Raw genomic sequence first — 18,726 nt, 5'->3', positions numbered from 1 at the left:
ACGATGTTATTATACATATATAGTCGATATTTTCAGAGAGGGAGGTTTCTTCTCCATATGGGCCATGAAAAGTGAGTTTCAAACTTGCTAAGCGGTTGCCACGTGGAAACCTACCCTTGTTGGTAGTTTAAATTTGTTGCTGATGTGTTGCTTCCCATCTTGGTGTAAAGTACGCACAACACAAGGTGGCCATTGTTATACGTATGTGCCTTGTTCTTGTTGGACAAGCTAGCCAAACTCACGTTGAAAATATGCATATCTTCACCTTAGAAATTTGTCCATTTATTATTCCTTCAATTTCGTGTTTCATTTACGTACTTTCTGTATATGAGCAATATGTCATGGAGATGGAGTTAACGTTGACACTTGACGTGGCTACTTTCATGCTCGTCAATGTAAAAGTATTAAGACAGAAAATTTAATACAACAACAACGCTTTATCCCACGGTCGGCTACAAATTATTAATACAAACTAGATAAAGACAGAGAAGAAGCTATTAATGCACTTTGTTTTGGCAACTTATACATGGTATATAGATGGATGAAATTAAGTGCATATTGCATACCTCATATATATGTTTTCCTAAACACATGTACATTCTCCATTTTGAAAAATTAATAACAATTGCTATAATTATGAAACCTAATGCCTAGACAATTAGTTGTTGAATGAAACCTAATTGCTATAATCATGTTTACATCCATCCTTTGAAAATAAAACATTATTACTCTAAGGAGTGTCTTTCAGGGTCGTTATCCTTATGTATAATACAGGACAAACTTGGAATTTTCTATCATAGCATAGTAAACAAGTCTTGAAAGCATTGCTATTCCAAACATCACCATGCTATATATAGCAATCATCTCTCGGTTAAATATCCAACTTCCAACAGAGTACCTTCTAAGTCTATATATATATCTTCATTCTCCACTTCATAACACTCAATCCAAGGTATGAATTCTTTTGCCCTCTTTTGTTGTCATGCTGCACCCTGAATCAAACTAATTCTTATTATACTAGAAGTATTTAATTTCTAACATGTTTATGCAGTGAGTGATGATGGGGAGAACTCCATGCAGTGATGAAAATGGTTTGAAGAAGGGGCCTTGGACCCCAGAAGAGGATAGAATATTGGTGGATTATATTCAGAAACATGGGCATGGGAGTTGGAGAGCACTTCCAAAACATGCAGGGTTGAACAGGTGTGGGAAGAGTTGCAGGCTAAGATGGACTAACTATTTGAGGCCTGATATCAAAAGAGGAAAATTCTCTGAGGAAGAAGAGCAACTCATCATCAATTTACATGCAGTTCTTGGGAATAAGTAAGTTACTATATTCATTCGATTTCATTACCAAATGGCAAGCTTAATATTTTTCATAATACTAATACCGTACTATATAAATTAAATGATTTTTTATTTGTATATGCTTTATTTCCAATATTAGGTGGTCTGCTATAGCAGGTCATCTGCCAGGTAGGACTGATAATGAAATTAAGAATTTCTGGAACACTCATTTAAAGAAAAAGCTTCTGCAAATGGGGTTAGATCCGGTGACTCATCGTCCAAGATCAGATCACCTTAATCTTCTATCCAATCTCCAACAATTGCTTGCTGCTACAAACATTGTGAGTAATCTCACAAACACTTGGGACACTAATAATGCTCTAAGGCTACAATCAGATGCCACACAACTAGCCAAACTCCAATTGCTGCAGAACATACTTCATGTCCTTGGGGACACTACTCCTACTTCAAACTTGGACCTACTCAATCCATTTGGACCATCATCATCTTCACTGCCAGATGGTTTTCTAAATGAAGTTTTAGGATTGAATCAGTCTAAGCTTCAAAACCTTTATAATGGCTATTCAGCTCAGAATCAGCCAAATCTCCAAAGCTTTGAACCCCCTCATCAGCAGCAAGTTCTACCAACTGGGAATCAGCATATGGATGGAGGAAGCATTGATAGTAGTTGCATGAAACCTGAAAAGGGTGATGAACAACTTGATGTCCCTTATTCTTCTTCAACACCGTTCAATTCTCTTCCAAATCTAGTTTCAGCTTCACCTGAATGTTCCACTCATGTACTCATGCAAATGGAAAACAAGGTAATGCCAAATGAGTGCTCCGACCCTTCTTCTTCCACTTCAACCAACTTTGAAATGTGGGGAGATTTCATGTATGAGGAAGTAAGCGATGCTTATTGGAAAGATCTCATAGAGTAAGTAACCTTTATGATTATATTATTGCACTGTTTTTTATTTAGCACATCCACTTGTGCTTATTTTATTTTCTCTTATAAATTTATTTATTTATGGCACGACATATACTTATTTTTCTCTATCTATCTATTTTTGCAGCAAAGAGACTAATTAACCAGTAACTAGCCGTAGTCGACAGTTTCTTTTAAAGACAACGGCATTCAAGGTTTATCATTGCGATGACAGGAATTATCATTGATCTCTAGGATCAACACATAATGTTTCATTTAGAATAGTTAATTGGTTGGTTCGTGTGTATTTGAAGATGGATTAAATTTTGGATTCAATCTTTATATATATAAGCTTCCATTGTATAGACGAACCATGCAACATTGAGATTGTACAGAATAATTCAAATCCTCTCTTTTCATCCTCGTCCATTAATTGCAGCACATAAGTCCGACTCAATCGATATATGCGGCTTCTTTCTTAAATAATATTATTTGTGATGGATGCTAGAGTCTCTAAAGTTAGAATGGTTGAAAATAAAACAAACTGAGAAATAAGGGTGACCAATCGTGGTTTATGACGTAACTCACATCAGCTTTATGTCAAACTCAACTTATTTATAAAAAATAGGTTTTACACCAATATTTAAAATATTTTTTAAGGCTAATAAGTTGACATATTCAAAATAGTATTAATTAATAATATTTTTGTCTCTTTTTTTTTGCAAAATTCACTTTTAATTCTTTTTTTTTAAAAAAATGGTTTATATTTTTTCTATTAGCAGTTTTAGTCTCTGTCATTATATAACAAAGTTAATAAATAAAGTGATTTTACATTTGATAATGACATAACTTGTTACATTATTGACAATCAGTGACTTATTATATTATTGACAAGAAATTAAAAATAGTTTGAAAAAAAGAAAGTTACACACGCTGTCAACAAGATTTTCACTTTATTGGTTAAGGTTCTTATTTGATAACATGAACTAAAATTATTAATAGAGAGAATAAGATCAAAAAAGTTAAAAAATTATTGAAGAACTAAAAGTAAAAGTGAATTTTAAAAAAAAATTAAAGACATAAAAAATAATTAATCTTAATACTGTAATTAATTTATTGAGAATAAACAATATAACTATGAATTTAATGTTCATGCTTTATCGGTATCAAATACTTTAACATTGTGAAATAATAATAAGAAATTATCTTTAGTATGACTTTTAAAATAGTCATTATATAAGTTAACAAATTTATTATGTATAATGATTTATGATGAAATGATAATATAAAATTATACATAAAATATTTTCTCTTAAAATTCATTTAAATATTTAAACTCATTAATCTATTCATAAGTAGGTTTTTAAACATGTTTAAAATATCATATTACAAAATAAGCCTAAATAAGTTTTCAAATCAAAATAAACTTTTTTACAGGTAAAGTCTTAAGAAGGATTTAAATTAGATAAATAGGATGTATGTTCTTGTTTTTCTCTATGGTGTAATTTCCTTTTCTGTCTCTTTGCTTTCTTTATCTCTTGTTAAAAAAATGATAAATAGGTGTCTTAAACTTGAAAAATATACCAAAGTTAAACTTTGTAAAATCTAACCTAAACTAACTCATTTTTCATCTTTAATGAGAATGATATGTGCTCTAGTTGTCTGTCTTATGAACACCTTAGAAACAAGAGTCAAAAGAGGGAAACAAATTAATAGAACAGCATGGAGACTTTGAAACTTGAAGAATGGCAAAAAATAATTGAATACTAATTAAAGACGAATTGTTATGGAGACAAACGCAAAATATAAAACTGTGAAAATGACCCATTTAGTTTTGGAGCAGAAAGAGGTTTTAAAACATAAAGAGAATATAAATTAAAGTCAAACTTCTCAAAACCTTAACGAAAACGTTGCCCAAACACCGAGTTACTTATGCAATAATTCTGCTGACACTGAGACTTAGAAAGCATCATGGAAAATCTTTCTTATAACTTGATACCTTTTAATCTACCATTTGGCAAAAAGACGAGTTTTTGTTATCCGTTAGGTAAGACTATTTATACTGATTTTGATCTAACAAGCAAAGTAAAACAATTCATAAATCGTATTACTTCGTTCATTATACAATGGAAGGTTCGCTCAAATTATATAAAGACTTTAACAGGCATACATCATATATAAAAGATTTTACATATTGTTAATCAATTAAATATCATTAATATGACTCAAGTTATTATAAAAATTATTAAACTTATTTTATAGACAAATAATTATTATAAAATTTATTAAACTTATTATATATAGACAATTTGTAATTAATTCGATAAATGTAAAAAAGTATTCACATTATACATATATTATTTATTCTTATATAATTTGTTAGCAGATATAATTTTTTTTAATAAAATATCATCAGTATTTAATTAATTAATTACAAATATCATTATTGTAATGGAATACTTATTATTATTATTATTATTATTATTATTATTATTATTATTATTATTATGTTAAAAAAATGATAGTAAATATATATGCATGAAGAAACTAAATTCATAAAAAAATTGTAAAGAGAAAGCAACCAACGGAAATAGAAATCGGAGATACTAGAAAACACAGCTAAAAGAGAAGGGTTACTTACACTACATACATGAATCAAAATTGATATTATCGCTGCCAATTTCGGTTACTAAGATAGGCATTGTCAATTTTGATTAAAAAAACAGTACCAATTATATATATCTATGTTTTGTGAGATTGGTTGCTTCACAAAAAAAGTTTCGTGAGATTAGTAATCCATTTGCTACAACCAACAACAGATGTTGAAGTGGAAATATCAAAATTCTATATTAAGGTAAATATATTGATAGAACCAATTACAAGTTGAATCTACATTTAATGGGAAAGAGATGGAAATAACGTCCTCTAACAGCAACGCGGTACATTAAATTATCATTATGTCAAAAATGTCAAGTAAGCCTCAGAACTGAAACATCAAACTTTATGAACTTTCATTTGAATTTGGGATGACGAAAAATACAATCCAACTTGCCACTTCTGTCGTCAAATCTAGATAGGAGGGCAAGGGACGAACAAAGATGGGAGAAAAAAGGAGGGAATCTGCATCTGCATCACATACAATTTGCCACTAACATGGAGAACCACAATCCAAAAGAAGCACTAGCGAAAAATCCTAAACAATATTACAAGCCTCGTGATACCATAAAAATCCTATTCTGAGAAGCAAAAATCACAAAAGTAAACACGTGCAAACAATTGAATGTTCAATTTACCTCTCATACAATTGTTCTATTTCTGGTTGCTAGCACCCTTCTTCTTGAGCAGGCTTCCGAACTTGCCAAGCAAAGGCTTCTTCTTCTTCTTCAATTGTTCTTGTTTTGATGGTGGACTCCCACTCTCATCAATGTTCTCTGTTACAGCATTTCCATTTATCTTGTCAAAGCTCTCGCCACCTTTTTCTATTTTTGAGTTAACTTCCTCTTCAAATGATTCAGGCTCTGCTTCTCTCTCTGGCGAGAACTCCTTTTTCTCTATCTTGCAGCTCTCCCACATTTTATATTCAACTTCTACTGAATCATCCTTTTCTTTGCTCTCCTCCTTTTCTTTGGTCTCATCTTCCTTCCGTTTTCCACTCACTTCCTCATGTTTGGGAGATTCAATTTTTTCAGCCTTGTCGTTGGACAGAATGCTATCTTCCTGCATATTGTTTTGTTTGAGTTCCTCCTGATTCACTGAAAGCTCTACCTTTGAAATGTCCTCTCCTACAAGTCCATTCTCTTCAGAAAATTCAACTACTTTAGGAAGCAAATCATAGTCCTTCTCACTGTCAGTAAGATCCCCATTTTCCTCAGTGTGGTTTCTGGTTGTAGCTTCTTCCAGCAACTTAGATAACTCCTCCAACTTCTTGATAGATTCAGCTTCCCTACTTCGGAGTTCATCGTTTTCTTGAAACATACTCTGCAACTCATTTTCTTTATCCAATAAATTTTCCTTCAATTTCATGTTCTCCGCTGTTGTTTCCTTAAGAGCTTCCTGCAGTTGGATTGCCTCAGCCTCAACTTCCTTCAGATTTTCCTTCAATTGATCTTCTTCCTCCCTGTTGGCATTAGCTTCTTCCTCAGTTTCTTTAAGCAAATAAAGCAATCTTTTTATTTCTTTTTCCAGGGACACCTTCTCTTCTTCATTTTTCTTTATGCAGCTGACTAGTTGAAGCTCTCTATGCTCCCACTCAGCCTTGGAGTTCTCAAAGGCACTCTTAGAATTTTCAATACTACATACAAGAACATCAATCTCATGCCGTGCCTCATCAAGCATGGACTCATATTTTTCATTAGTAGCTTTTAAGACTAACTTTAAGTCTTCAATCTGGGCATCATAGCTTTCACGTTCAGCTTGGATGTTTAGTAGATTTTCTTTGGCTTCTCTAGCTTCTGCAGATACTTCATGTAATGCAGAAGCTAAGCTTTCCATTGCCTTTTTACTTTTTTCTTCTTCATCCCGAGAATTCTCCAATTCACTGATAAGTTTGTTTTTCTCTTCTAATAAGGCCTGCACACTAGAAGCAGCAAGCTTTTCATCGTTCAAAGCCTGTGCTTTCTCTTCCTTGACCTTCTCAAGTTCAGATTTCAGAGCCTCAACTTCCTTTGACTTTTCAAGACTTTCTTCCTTAGCCAGACGAAGTTGGCGTTCTGAATCCTCAACATCTGCTCTCTGTCTACCAATTGTCATTTCTAATAATCCCACCTTCTCTTCAAGAGTAGCAACTTCAGATTCTGCTTCTTGCAACAAATCATTGTTTCCTTCAAGCTGTTTCATTACAGATTCCAAAGACTCTGATGCAGATCTCTCCAGCTTGTTTGCTTCTTCAATCCTCATTTCTAGTTCCTCAACCTTCTTATGCCACTCCTCTAGCAGGCTACGTGAATAAGATTCAGCCATCTTTGAAGCTTCAAGCTCCACATTAAGCTGTTCAATAAAAGTTTCTTTCTCTGACAACTTATCATCGTAATCCTTTGCCTTTTCAAGTTCTTCCTTGAGAGCTTCTATCTCTGTTTTCAGTTTAAATATAACCTGATTTTCACTGGCCTCTGTTTCCAGTTTTGAATCCAGTAAGGCCTTCAATCGCATCAACTCAGCTGATAAAAACTCTGCTTTCTCTGCATGAATCTCGGCAATTTTAGTTGCATCATCAGCATGATTCAATGCCTGGTTCTTTGCATCACAAGTCATGGCGAGTTCTTGTTTAACCTGCTGAAGCTCCTGAGTGGTGGAGAGAAGAGCAGCCATGTCCAAAGCATGTTGGTTCCTCACACTTTCAATCTCTTTCTGCCATTCTTCTTCCTTCGTCTTCACAGTTTCAATTCCAGCCTGTTCCAATTCCACAGCTCGGAACTTCTCAATCTCAGAATTCTCCTCAGCGAGTTTTTGAGCAACCAATGCTTCCCGGAGTTTCTCATTTGCTTCCTCAGCCACTCTTTGTGCTTCTTTCAAGTCATCAATTGCTTTTAGCTTCTCCTTCTCAGCCTGAATAAGCAGCTCCTTTGCTTTCTTTAGGTCTTCTTGAGCAAGATTCAATTGGTTCTGCAAATCAGAACCCTTTGCAGCTCTAGGGGGTTGTTTCTGACAAAACCAAGGAATATATACCCACAGATCAGAGTGCAGACACCCTTAAAAGGAAAGCAACATTAATTAAAATATTTTTGTAAATCAACTATAAGGAATAATGAAAGAAACATCTCCAGCAATTTCCAACCAAATACAGGATATCTCAGAATAAATGGTAAGAAGTCATGCATTAATTTCAAATAATTAGCACTAATTGGCTGAGTGATGCATCCTCAAGCAAAAAGTTTAAAGGAAACTTGAGATGTTAGGAAATTCAAATGCTTCATCAAAAAATTAGAAATGAAAATAAAGATAACAGTTCAAGTACAGCCATTTGATAATATAGAAAAATGACTGAAATCTCAAAGAAAGATGGGACCTTAAGTGCAATCTGTAACTTACATCAAGTGGGGTGGCAGAGGGTCTTGGTGATTTCCGCTCAACAGCGGGCTTTGAATTCACAGATCGTGGTGATCGTTCCACAGAAAGTCGCGAATTTTGCAGTGGTGATGGTGACTCAGATTCTGATTTGGATACAACTTTGCTAGCTTTACTGGCTCTAGGAGTTGCCATCGATCCTTTGTTGGAATTTTCAGATAGATTGGGTCTATCAAATTCATAATGAGAACACCAGATCAATAATGCATTTAATGGAACATACATTACATGATAAAATAAACAAAATGCAATAGTTACATCCAATCAGATAGACAGATCTAAGCCACAAAAAGCAACTCTTACGCCAAATTAAGCGTCCAGAATCATTACAAAGCCAAACTCATACGAAAATTAGGGCGAGAACAGCAGATACTGATGCAATCAATGATGTATAATAAGCCTGAACTAACATAATTGTACAAAATCGAGACGAAAAAGAAGCGAAATCCAGTTGTGAGTTGCAAGTAGAAAGTAGATAGAGAAACACTGAAATTTCAACAGAAGAACGCACATAAATATGAAAGTTAGATTACAAAATTGGAGAAAACCCAATAATAGCAAGTCACAATTACCAGATCAAACTTCATCAAGCAGAAAGCAATTACAATTCTCACACACGGAAAAAAAAAAAAAAACAAAGCAGGGGCAAAAACCGAAATCAGATCTTCAGAAGTGACACCGACAAAGTTGACTGACCTAGATTTTGAAGTCATGGTGGCGGTAGTTATCTGAGTTAGTAAGAAGGAAAGGCAAAAAGGTGATGCTAAAGTTCTGACATTGTACGAAGGAAGAAAAGCAACAAATTATGGATCAGCGTAAGTTCCAGATTTTAGATATTTCTTTGTTTTTGTTTTGGAGAAGATGGATGTTGTTAAGCAGCAGAGGGGATTTACAGAGCAGAAACCAAATAATTTGAGTTTTGAGTTGAGTTGGTTCTCTTCTCTTCCAGAGTGGCCACACTACATACACATTATTCTCTCTCTCTCTCTTATTCATTTATTGTTAACCGTTTTTTCTTCTATCGTCTGATCTTCCTGATGTGGGTGCAATCATGAATGGACAAAAGTAACCCTATCATGGACTCTCTTTTTCCCAATCTGTCAATGGCATGAGTAACTTTTTCAGAGGTAAAGTAAACACCTGTGACTCCTCCACCCATCTCACATTTTTATTAGATCAAAATTCATCCAATGAATTCCAAAAAGAAAACGGCTACGTCAATTTGAAAAATAATAATAGTTTTTACTTTTTTACTGTTTACATTTTGAGTTACCTTACTTTAAGTTTAGTTTACACTTTACATGTGTCTTTCAATGGGGGACCCATGAGTCAAACATTTTTACCCGTTAAATAATTTTTTTTACATATAAAAACTATTAAACTTATATTATGACGTGAATCCTTTACATTATCTTCAAGTTTACATGTGCATGCATGAATTTTCTTTTACTAACTTTGCTTTTTTCTTTTTTATTATATTTTTAATAAAAAAAGTAAAATACAATTTTAAATTTGTAAGTTTCTATAAACCGTTCAAATTCTTCTTTACATGTTCAATTATAATGGCATTTTTAAAATGCTTTTAAAAAGAGTTAATTACTATTGTTTCTGAAATTGTAGAATGGTTTAAATTTAGCTTATGAAATTATTGAAAATGAAAAGTTAAATTAGTTTTTTTCATTTATCTTCAATATATTAATGATGTTAAACATATTAATGTGACTTTGTATTTAAATTGTTCAATATTATTCCTTGCTCGTGTTAACTCACACATGACAATACATCACACACACCATGTTAATCATCCAAATAAAAGGATATTGACAACTTAATAACTAAAAAGTATTTCAAAATAGTCTTAAAAATTTTGTATGTTAAGTTAATTTAGTAGTCAACCATAAGCAACTAATAACACTACATATATTTGGTGTGACATGTTAAACTTCATGCTAGCTCACATGTTAAATCTACATGTAACATTTTAATTGATGAGGTCATTTTGATACTATCTTTTCTAGGTTTATCTTCTTTCTTTCTCTTTTTGTTCAAAAATCCTTATAACTCTAGAATCTAAAAAACAAAATTTAAAGAAGAACAACACAGTGGCAATGATATTGTGTAGTTAAGACCATTTACATAGTTAGAACATAGCAAAAAGGGTACAAGTAAGAATTGGAGTACATCTACAAGTTCAAGGGAGCAATGGCTTGGAAACGAACAATATCTATGATTTTAATTTGCTAAAATGGTTGAGAGCAGTTGTACGCAAGTATAGAAAGTCATTTTTAGAATACCTTTTTTTTTCCAAATAATTGCTCTTAAACCTTTGGATGTAAGTAGAGGGCAAAGAAATAAAGATATAAAGAGATTTTTTATATCCCTCTTCCCTCCCCTCCCCTTCTAAAAATTAAATCATTCTTTATAATTTTAAATTTCAAAACATAAATAAAAATATTTTTTAGTTATATATTTGAAATATTTTAAATCCCTCTTTTCTCTCCTCTCAATCCTTCCAATATTGGAGGAGAACAAAAATTCAATGAGCGAAATTTTGCTCCCTTCAATTCCCCTTTTCTCTTCTTCCAAAAATTAATCCAAACAATAAAAGTTAAAAAAAAAATCTCCCCTCCCCTTCCTTCCCTTCATTTCCCTCCAATGTTCAAACACTATACGAGAGATAAATAAAAACTCAATGAGATTACTTATTTTTACTTAAAAGATAGTTAATAAAATTGTTTTAGTAACTTAATTTTTATATAAATTAGAAATTAATTTTTTTCATCCTCTCTCCCCTCTCTCAAATTTCTCTTTATTTACAAACTTAATTTCTTTCTCTAAAACTTAGCTAAGGTCAATCATTTCCTCTTCCTCTCTACTCACACATGAGGATTTGAATCAATTTTTACTTCATTTTCTTGTTACTTTCATTATTTTTCATCACATCACTTTAACATATCTATCATTTCTTATCTATACTTTTTTTGTTTCTTTTTTTATCTCTCTCTTGTTTTCAACTCAATTCACCAAAAAATGAAACGCAAGTTTCTTGTTATCGTCGGTTTTGTACTTTTTTATTTTATTTTTCTGCAAGGTGTTGTCTTTTGAATAGCTGCTTTAAGCAAATGGCGCAATAAAGAAGATTAGTTTAATACTACAAGTGAAGTTGCCAAGGGATCAACTTTGGTATGGACGGTAAGAAGCTGACTAACAACCAACAATCGTTTATCTTGTGGATATGGCAAACCAAAACTGATTGGAATTTGTGACATTAAAAATTAGGTACAACTTCACTCGACAAATATGGACAACTATTTATTCATGCGTGCTTTTAATTGAAAACGTACGTTTTGCATACAAATTAAATTCATTTGGGACATATTCCGTAAGAATGATGGATGAAAACTGGAATTCAATTTGTCGCCTTCTCCCTTCCCTTGTTCTTACCTTAACTTCAATATTTCAGAGGATTGATTTTCCATGTAAGACGAGAGCGCTAATAAGTTTGAATCACAATTAATCTTTCTTTCTTTACATTTAAAATTTCGTTTTTTTACAGTACAAAATGGTAAAATCATACTTTCTTTTAAATTTTATAAATGTATTTTCATGTTGCTAAAATAAGAGAAAAATATGAGATGTAATTATGAAACGTGTTATTCATATAAGCAATTTGTGGAACAGTTAAAAAAAACAATTTGTACAACATTTTTTTCTCTATTGTCTTCATTACATTTCAATAGAGGTTGATACATTTGGTCGAATTTTATTATCAGATTTCTCCCATTGATAGACAAATTAAATATAAATTTCACTGTAAATTCCTTCCTAGTAAGTTTGGTAGTATTCCCTAGTCTTGCAAGGGGAATGTCTTCCCCTAATAAAAAAAATTCACATATTAAAAAAACTCTCTTCATCACATTATTTATTATACATTATGTTTCTCTCCATCTCTTGTAAACTTTGTTATGCAAATATGAAGGAGAGATGGAAAAAATATTATTGTATAGATAACACAACTCTATATTCTATAATAGTTTTATGTATAAATGTTCAAGAAGCAAGGGCAGAACTAAATTGTTTTAAATGCAATATTGAGATTTTAGAGTTCTCCCATGATTTAACATAAGTAATCTACATCAGGTGTATTTGCTTACCATTTTCTTAATATTAATTTTTAAAATTACTAAAACATAATTAGGTGTGTTTGTTTAATGTTGTTCCGTCTAATATCATATTTTTTACGAATCAAATGGACAGTAATTAAAAAGTAAAACATTATTTTTAAAAAATATTTATAATATAATATATTTTTTAAAAACGTCACATGTAAAATAAAGTAAACAAAAAAATTTATGGGGCCATAGCCCCTTTAGGGAACAGATAGTTCGCCCCCTATCTAGAAGTGAGAACCTAACACCTCCCCCCACATAATTTCCTTGAATTGCCACACAATTTGTTGTATTTGTGTATAAATCAATAGACAACTCTAAGTAGATGATTGATTTTGATTTATGTCGTGTAAAATTAAATTCTACTGCTCTCAGTATACGAATATAGGAAAAATACACTACTCTATAATCTATATATGATTATAGTTAATGATCTAATCTTACATATGCTTAAAAACTCAAACTACTTTCACTTATGTGACAATTTATAGTTGAACGACCGTGTATAAAATTTTTATACTATAAATATATTTATTATATTATTAATTGATATTCTGTTTCCCCTTATATCATTATTTCTTTGCCCTCTTTTTAGTGATCCGTAAGAAATTGAACTTGTACAACCCCCAGTTGTCCAGCAGGTTTTGCTGATTTCCCAAATAGCACACACTAATTTACTGATTGACTCGTGCGTAGTCGATAAAAAAACAAATATTGAGATATTAGGTTGCTAGTGATTGTTTGCATACCATCCACATGATCACTCACATGACATGCCTCAACCAATAATGTTAATTGCGTTATGTAGTAACTTCTGTCTTCTGCCTAGTTGACCCCATCATAAACTGATAAAAGCAACGCAATTATTATTTAACATTACTCAATAAAATGACATAAATCTATGAAAACTACAACATCCTATATTTGGCCAGCAAGTCTAGTTAGACATCATTAGCATGGACAAATTTATGGTTGGTGCAAGTGATATAAATATTTATGTGTATATATAAATATAGTGTGAGAATACAAAGCTGAGAAGTTTGAGACAACTGGCATGCACATGGGAAGAGGTATCAAAATAAAAATGGCAAAAAAATTCATCAGGTTTAATTTGCAATTGCAGATTCAGATTGGCACAAGTACAGACAGCAAACACGTAACATCATCATCCTGAGGTGGGGAGCATGTTGTATTGTTTGTTTTCAGATTCGGTTTCTTTCTTTCTCCCTCTCAAATCCTTTTAATGAATTGAATTAATCACACACACAATAATAGTCAATGAGTATCTCTTACCCTTTTGCCTCATTCCTCAAACCACTCACAATTTTACTTCAATTAACTAGACCACGCCAACGCCACTCATGACAAACAAACACGTTAGTTGATTGTTTTGCTGCACCTGCACTTCCTTTCATTAATAATCGCCCCCAAAGATTTTGTCACATGCAAAATATGTCAGACCAATTCCCGTTTTATTCTTCTTGCATTCACTAAATTTTGTGAAGAGAAAAATCACTTTAACTAATAAGTCATTAATCCGAGTGATACTGAATTCAATCCTCTTAAACAAAGACTTGTGAATGAAAAAGTGTGATTAAGAGAAAAAATCTCACTAAAAGTGATCAGTTAGGAATAATCGTCGGTAAATACTTTATACCAATAACATGATAACAAACAATTTCATGTTTGCATACAGTTGAGAAAAGTCAAAAATACTTTTAAAGCAATATATTCTCTTTTTTTTATCTAGTCTTAAAAATTTTAGAATGTGCATTAAAATTCCCAAAGAAACATGTTTCAGACTTTTATCTAAATATAACTTAAGTGATTGGTCGTGATAGTAATAAAAAGTGCAATATGATTGCATGAATTTTAAAATAATTTAGATAGAGATAACTTTTAAAATACCTCCTTATATATATAAGGTCTAAAGCCAATATGCTTCCTCATGTCTCCACTTTCAAATATTAGTGACAAATTAAACTAACTAAAGAATGCAGAACACCTACCCGTGTAGATGGGCTCCTATAGGTAAACTGGATTAGTTGAAAGAGAGGCCAGCCTGAACATCTAACCCCAAGAAAAATTGTAGGTGGACACCTAAATATTATATTGCATCAAGAGAGAGAAAGATAATAGAGAGAAGTGTAATAGATGATATAATGTGATAGAAAAATAGAAGAAAATAATAAGTGTTAATAGGTTTGTTTGGAATAAAATGATATACACATATTATTACTCGACCGCAGTACCCTAAAAAAAATGTAGAGCACCGGAAAAAAAATTCCTAAAAGGCAAGGCATGGCAGTGTTCCCAGTCCCAATTGCATCCCATGAGAGATGGCCACTAGTGATGTTTAGAAATAATATGAAAATCATTTACAAGGAATACGTGCAGATGGAAAATTAGAAATTAAGAAAACCTGATCATCAAACTCAGTTTGTGCATAACAAAACAAGGTGCAGATGAAGAATCTGGAAACATATACAAGGGTAAAAATGAGACAACTATGATGGTAAATTGTCCAATACTAATAGTAAGATGAGATATTACATCAGTCTTCGTCATAAGAGACATGAAAATTGGTTGTGCAGCCAGAAGCTTCAGGGTCTTCAGCCCCACAACAGTCATAGAACTTGGCAGCATAAGGTGGATCATCCGGGCCCAATTCATAGTACCTTCATAATTAACAAAAAAAAATGACAGAATATGGGAATAGATAGATAATTCAACTTGAACAAAAATAAGAAAATTCCAAATCACCAGCCTGGCTTACACCTGATAAGGTGGTCAAGCTAACCCCAAGACCTGGTCAACTTAATACTTCATTCCTTAAATAATAGGCAGCAAGCTGTCTATCCCGTTGCCTTTTAAGGACAAACATTTATAATATCCACAGTTCCATATTTATGTTACTTCTATGTAACATTCACGTAAACATCCTCCAATTTAGTTGTCCAAGCATTAAACATTGGCCTATTATGCTTTGCTTTATTTAAGAATTGCACCCTTTGGAACAGAGAAGGAACAAGTATTCACATAGCTTAATCCTACTCAGTATGTTTTGCAAATTACCAATAAAAAGTTGTACTGAACATGGCATGTCTGACATAGTGACATGTTAATCCTCCAGGGTTCTAGTAGAAATTTCAGGCTATAAGTGTGAGTTTCTTTTAGATAAACAGAATTTGACAACTGAAGAAAAACCTTACACAAAGGCACATAGCACCTGGAGCTCCAACAACAAACTGGATCCAAGAAATAGTTAGAGAACAGATATGTTCTTGGACAAATTGTCCTTTATGTCAGGGAATTTGTTAAGACTTTTGGATAGTGAATACAGCAATGTGACTATGTTAAAATAATCAAGAAAGGAAAATATATCAGAAACTTAGTCAGTGTTAGAAGATTTCAGTCAAACTCAGTATTGACAATTGTAATAAAAGGAAAGTAGCTAGAGAATTAGGAATTCTTAGTTTAGTTTCTTACAGTTAAATGAAATCTTAAAGTCTTGGTACAACAACAACATCTAATCCTTTTCCTACTAGATGGAGTCAGTGACATGTATCAAGCAATGCCATAGAGTTTTATTATGAATCATGTTCATAGACAAACCCTTTACCTCCAAATCCTTCTTAATAGTTTCAAGGTTTTGCCTAATTAATCCCCTTCTACATCTAAGCTACTCTCCTAACTGGGGTTTTCTACCAGTCTTCTCTCTCAGCACCCATGTAAACCACTTATAGGTAAGATTCTACCATGTTAAAGCCTTAGTAATTTCTAATACATAACAAATAAAATGTTTTTAACATGGCATCAGGGGATCATACAAACAATATATCCATCATCAAGCCACTGGCAGAAGCCAAAAAGTTCCTTCTAACAAAAAATGTGACAGCCACAGGGGTACATATTCCATCATTCTTACAATTAATGGTTACAACAATGAGGCTACGACACTTTAAAAAATATATGTTTTATGTAAATCATCATCTAGAACCACAACTTAATTAAGAAATTTCCATTATATATTATTTTGTTCAAGTTGTGGCTTATGACCATTACTCTGCCCAGAGTTTTTCTTTTTAAAATACTATGCAAGTTGTGAACACTGCATGATTAGCTTATCAACCTATTTTTTGTAGAACTAGTTTTTTCTTCTTTTTTTCTTCCTACTAGTATTTTATTTTAAAAATGAGTGAAATAACCATCAAGAGGTTGTTCAAGTGGTAAGCAAACTTGAGGGGACATTGCAATGTCAAGCGTTTCAGCCCATGGAAGGGGGTAGAGAATATACCTGCTTTGATGTTAGGGAAACAGAAATAGAGAGTTTTTATGGGAAAAGAAAGGAAATAAATGACTTTTGTATTTTCAATATAATTTCTTTCTCAATAAAAATTTGGACAAGTGTTGTCATCCAATTAAAATTAGAGTTTTATCTCAATAACCAATGTCAATTTTAATGCCAACCCTTGTTGCACAACTTATTGAGGCAAAACTTCAATTTTGATTAGAGAATAGTACCAAAAATACTTAAGGTATTGTACATAAGTTTTATCCTTTAACAACAACAAAGCCATATCCCACTAGGTGAGGTCGGCTAAATGAATCACACAACGCCATTTGTTACCGATTTATTGTTGTTTAACGGGTACTTCTGGTGCCTGTCTTTTTATATATAAATACATATTTGATTTGCTGACCAAAAAAAACATGACACCATTGACACGGTTAAAAATCAAAGTTTCAGAGATATTATTAATTTTAAGTTTTATCCTTTAAAAAAAATGTACCCAGATCCATACCATACCCAATTTATACCCTTATCTGATGGGTACTTTACCTATATTAACAAGACCTAAACTCATTATATATTAAATGGGATTTCTTTATGTGTGATTTCTTTATGACAAACTAGTAAAACAAGAGCACTATTTTAACACTAATAAAAAACAATAAAGTAAAAATAGTAACTAAAAGAACAACATCTAACTCAATACAAAAAGAAATTCAAAGATCTTTCAAATCTTGTTATAAAACATAGCAAATATACAATCATATATATTTGAAGGAACAAGGAAAGATTGGTAGAAGCATAACATCTATTATAATTTTTGCAAGTAATTACTGAGACCTGGACTCAAGGCCATTTGATGGGTAATATCCTAATACCCATTGGCCATTGCAGATAATTTTTATAGGTAACCATTGAATCTAAGTCCAATTGCAATCCCTATCCCAAGTGAGGATTAATCTAACACCCAAAGGGTGTGGGAAAACATTGAAAAACTAAAACAAGTGAGTGACATGAAGTTAAATGAAGTATGCTTGCTCAAAAACAAGAAGGAAAAAAAAAAAGTGGTGGCCAGTGAAGTTTGTGCTTGTCCTGTGTTGGGAAGAAGACCACAAGTTGCACTAAAGGCAATATGGCATCCCATATATAGATGACAAAAAAACAAGCCATACAAAGATAATGCCATGACATAAATGAAATTCCTAAAAATATAGGCAGCAGAACACGAGCTAAACTAAAACACTCATATAAGAAGTAAGAACAAGATTAATAAACTATGGTCATGGGCCATATAGCATACGGGAACATAACCTTTCAAAACAGAGAAAGAAGTTATAAAAAAAGGGGGAGGATCTAACCCTGCTGGACACAATGATCAATTAAATTAAAAATTACAAGTCTGAAATGTGAATCCTCCACAAAATTGCTAGATGAAAGAAGGTAGGGCAGAGTCACTGACCTCTTTTGATCGTCGTGACGGCGACAAACGAAGAAGGAAGTGTGAAAACGGCAAGAGGTCGAAGTGTTGGAAGAGGGATCATAGTTTTGCTTGCACCTTTTACACACCTTTGAATTTGACATCCATTGCTTCTCTTTCTCTTTCTCGTTCTCCATCTTCCTCCCACCCCGACAATACTCTCTTCCTCAGCTCTCACTCACTTTACAAGGTTAACAATAAAACCTTTCTTATCACCGAAAGTAAAAAAGAAAAAAGTTTATTAGAAGACTATGGTTCTCAAATATAAAAATGTAAAATTATATCTAATTGTTAATTTGCATGGCACACGAAAGGATAAATTTGTGAATGTGAATGATCAGCATAAGAACATATTTGTTATAATATTTTTTTTGATTTTTTATCGGGCATATTTGTTATAATATTTTTTTGACTTTTCATTTTTTCACTCCGCTAACAAATGTATATCTGAAAGATGAAAATGCAAAATTTAATCCCTCAAAGTGTAAAAAATGTGATAAATATATCC

At 32.3% G+C, this 18,726-nt stretch overlaps 3 protein-coding genes across 3 annotated transcripts; 1 reads left to right on the top strand and 2 right to left on the bottom strand.

Moving 5' to 3' along the window:
- Nucleotides 1-845: 845 nt before the first annotated feature.
- Nucleotides 846-2,634, top strand: LOC114378490 (transcription factor MYB53-like). The gene is made up of 4 exons (XM_028337088.1): nucleotides 846-952; nucleotides 1,052-1,323; nucleotides 1,448-2,224; nucleotides 2,364-2,634. The coding sequence occupies exons 2-4, from the start codon at nucleotides 1,058-1,060 to the stop codon at nucleotides 2,377-2,379; spliced, it is 1,059 nt and encodes a 352-aa protein (XP_028192889.1). The 5' UTR covers nucleotides 846-952; nucleotides 1,052-1,057; the 3' UTR covers nucleotides 2,380-2,634.
- Nucleotides 2,635-5,202: 2,568 nt separating this feature from the next.
- LOC114378489 (WEB family protein At3g02930, chloroplastic-like) lies at nucleotides 5,203-9,264 on the bottom strand. Its single transcript, XM_028337087.1, has 3 exons — nucleotides 8,975-9,264; nucleotides 8,243-8,447; nucleotides 5,203-7,855 (listed from the first exon to the last, which is right to left on the bottom strand). Exons 1-3 carry the CDS (start codon nucleotides 8,989-8,991, stop codon nucleotides 5,525-5,527), a joined length of 2,553 nt encoding a protein of 850 aa, XP_028192888.1. The 5' UTR covers nucleotides 8,992-9,264; the 3' UTR covers nucleotides 5,203-5,524.
- Nucleotides 9,265-14,787: 5,523 nt separating this feature from the next.
- On the bottom strand, nucleotides 14,788-18,427 carry LOC114377920. The gene is made up of 2 exons (XM_028336395.1): nucleotides 18,201-18,427; nucleotides 14,788-15,125 (listed from the first exon to the last, which is right to left on the bottom strand). Exons 1-2 carry the CDS (start codon nucleotides 18,353-18,355, stop codon nucleotides 15,002-15,004), a joined length of 279 nt encoding a protein of 92 aa, XP_028192196.1. The 5' UTR covers nucleotides 18,356-18,427; the 3' UTR covers nucleotides 14,788-15,001.
- Nucleotides 18,428-18,726: the final 299 nt, after the last annotated feature.

The sequence above is a fragment of the Glycine soja genome, chromosome 12, assembly GCF_004193775.1.
Source record: "Glycine soja cultivar W05 chromosome 12, ASM419377v2, whole genome shotgun sequence".
Lineage (NCBI taxonomy): Eukaryota > Viridiplantae > Streptophyta > Magnoliopsida > Fabales > Fabaceae > Glycine > Glycine soja.
This window is presented reverse-complemented; position numbering and strand designations above follow the sequence as displayed.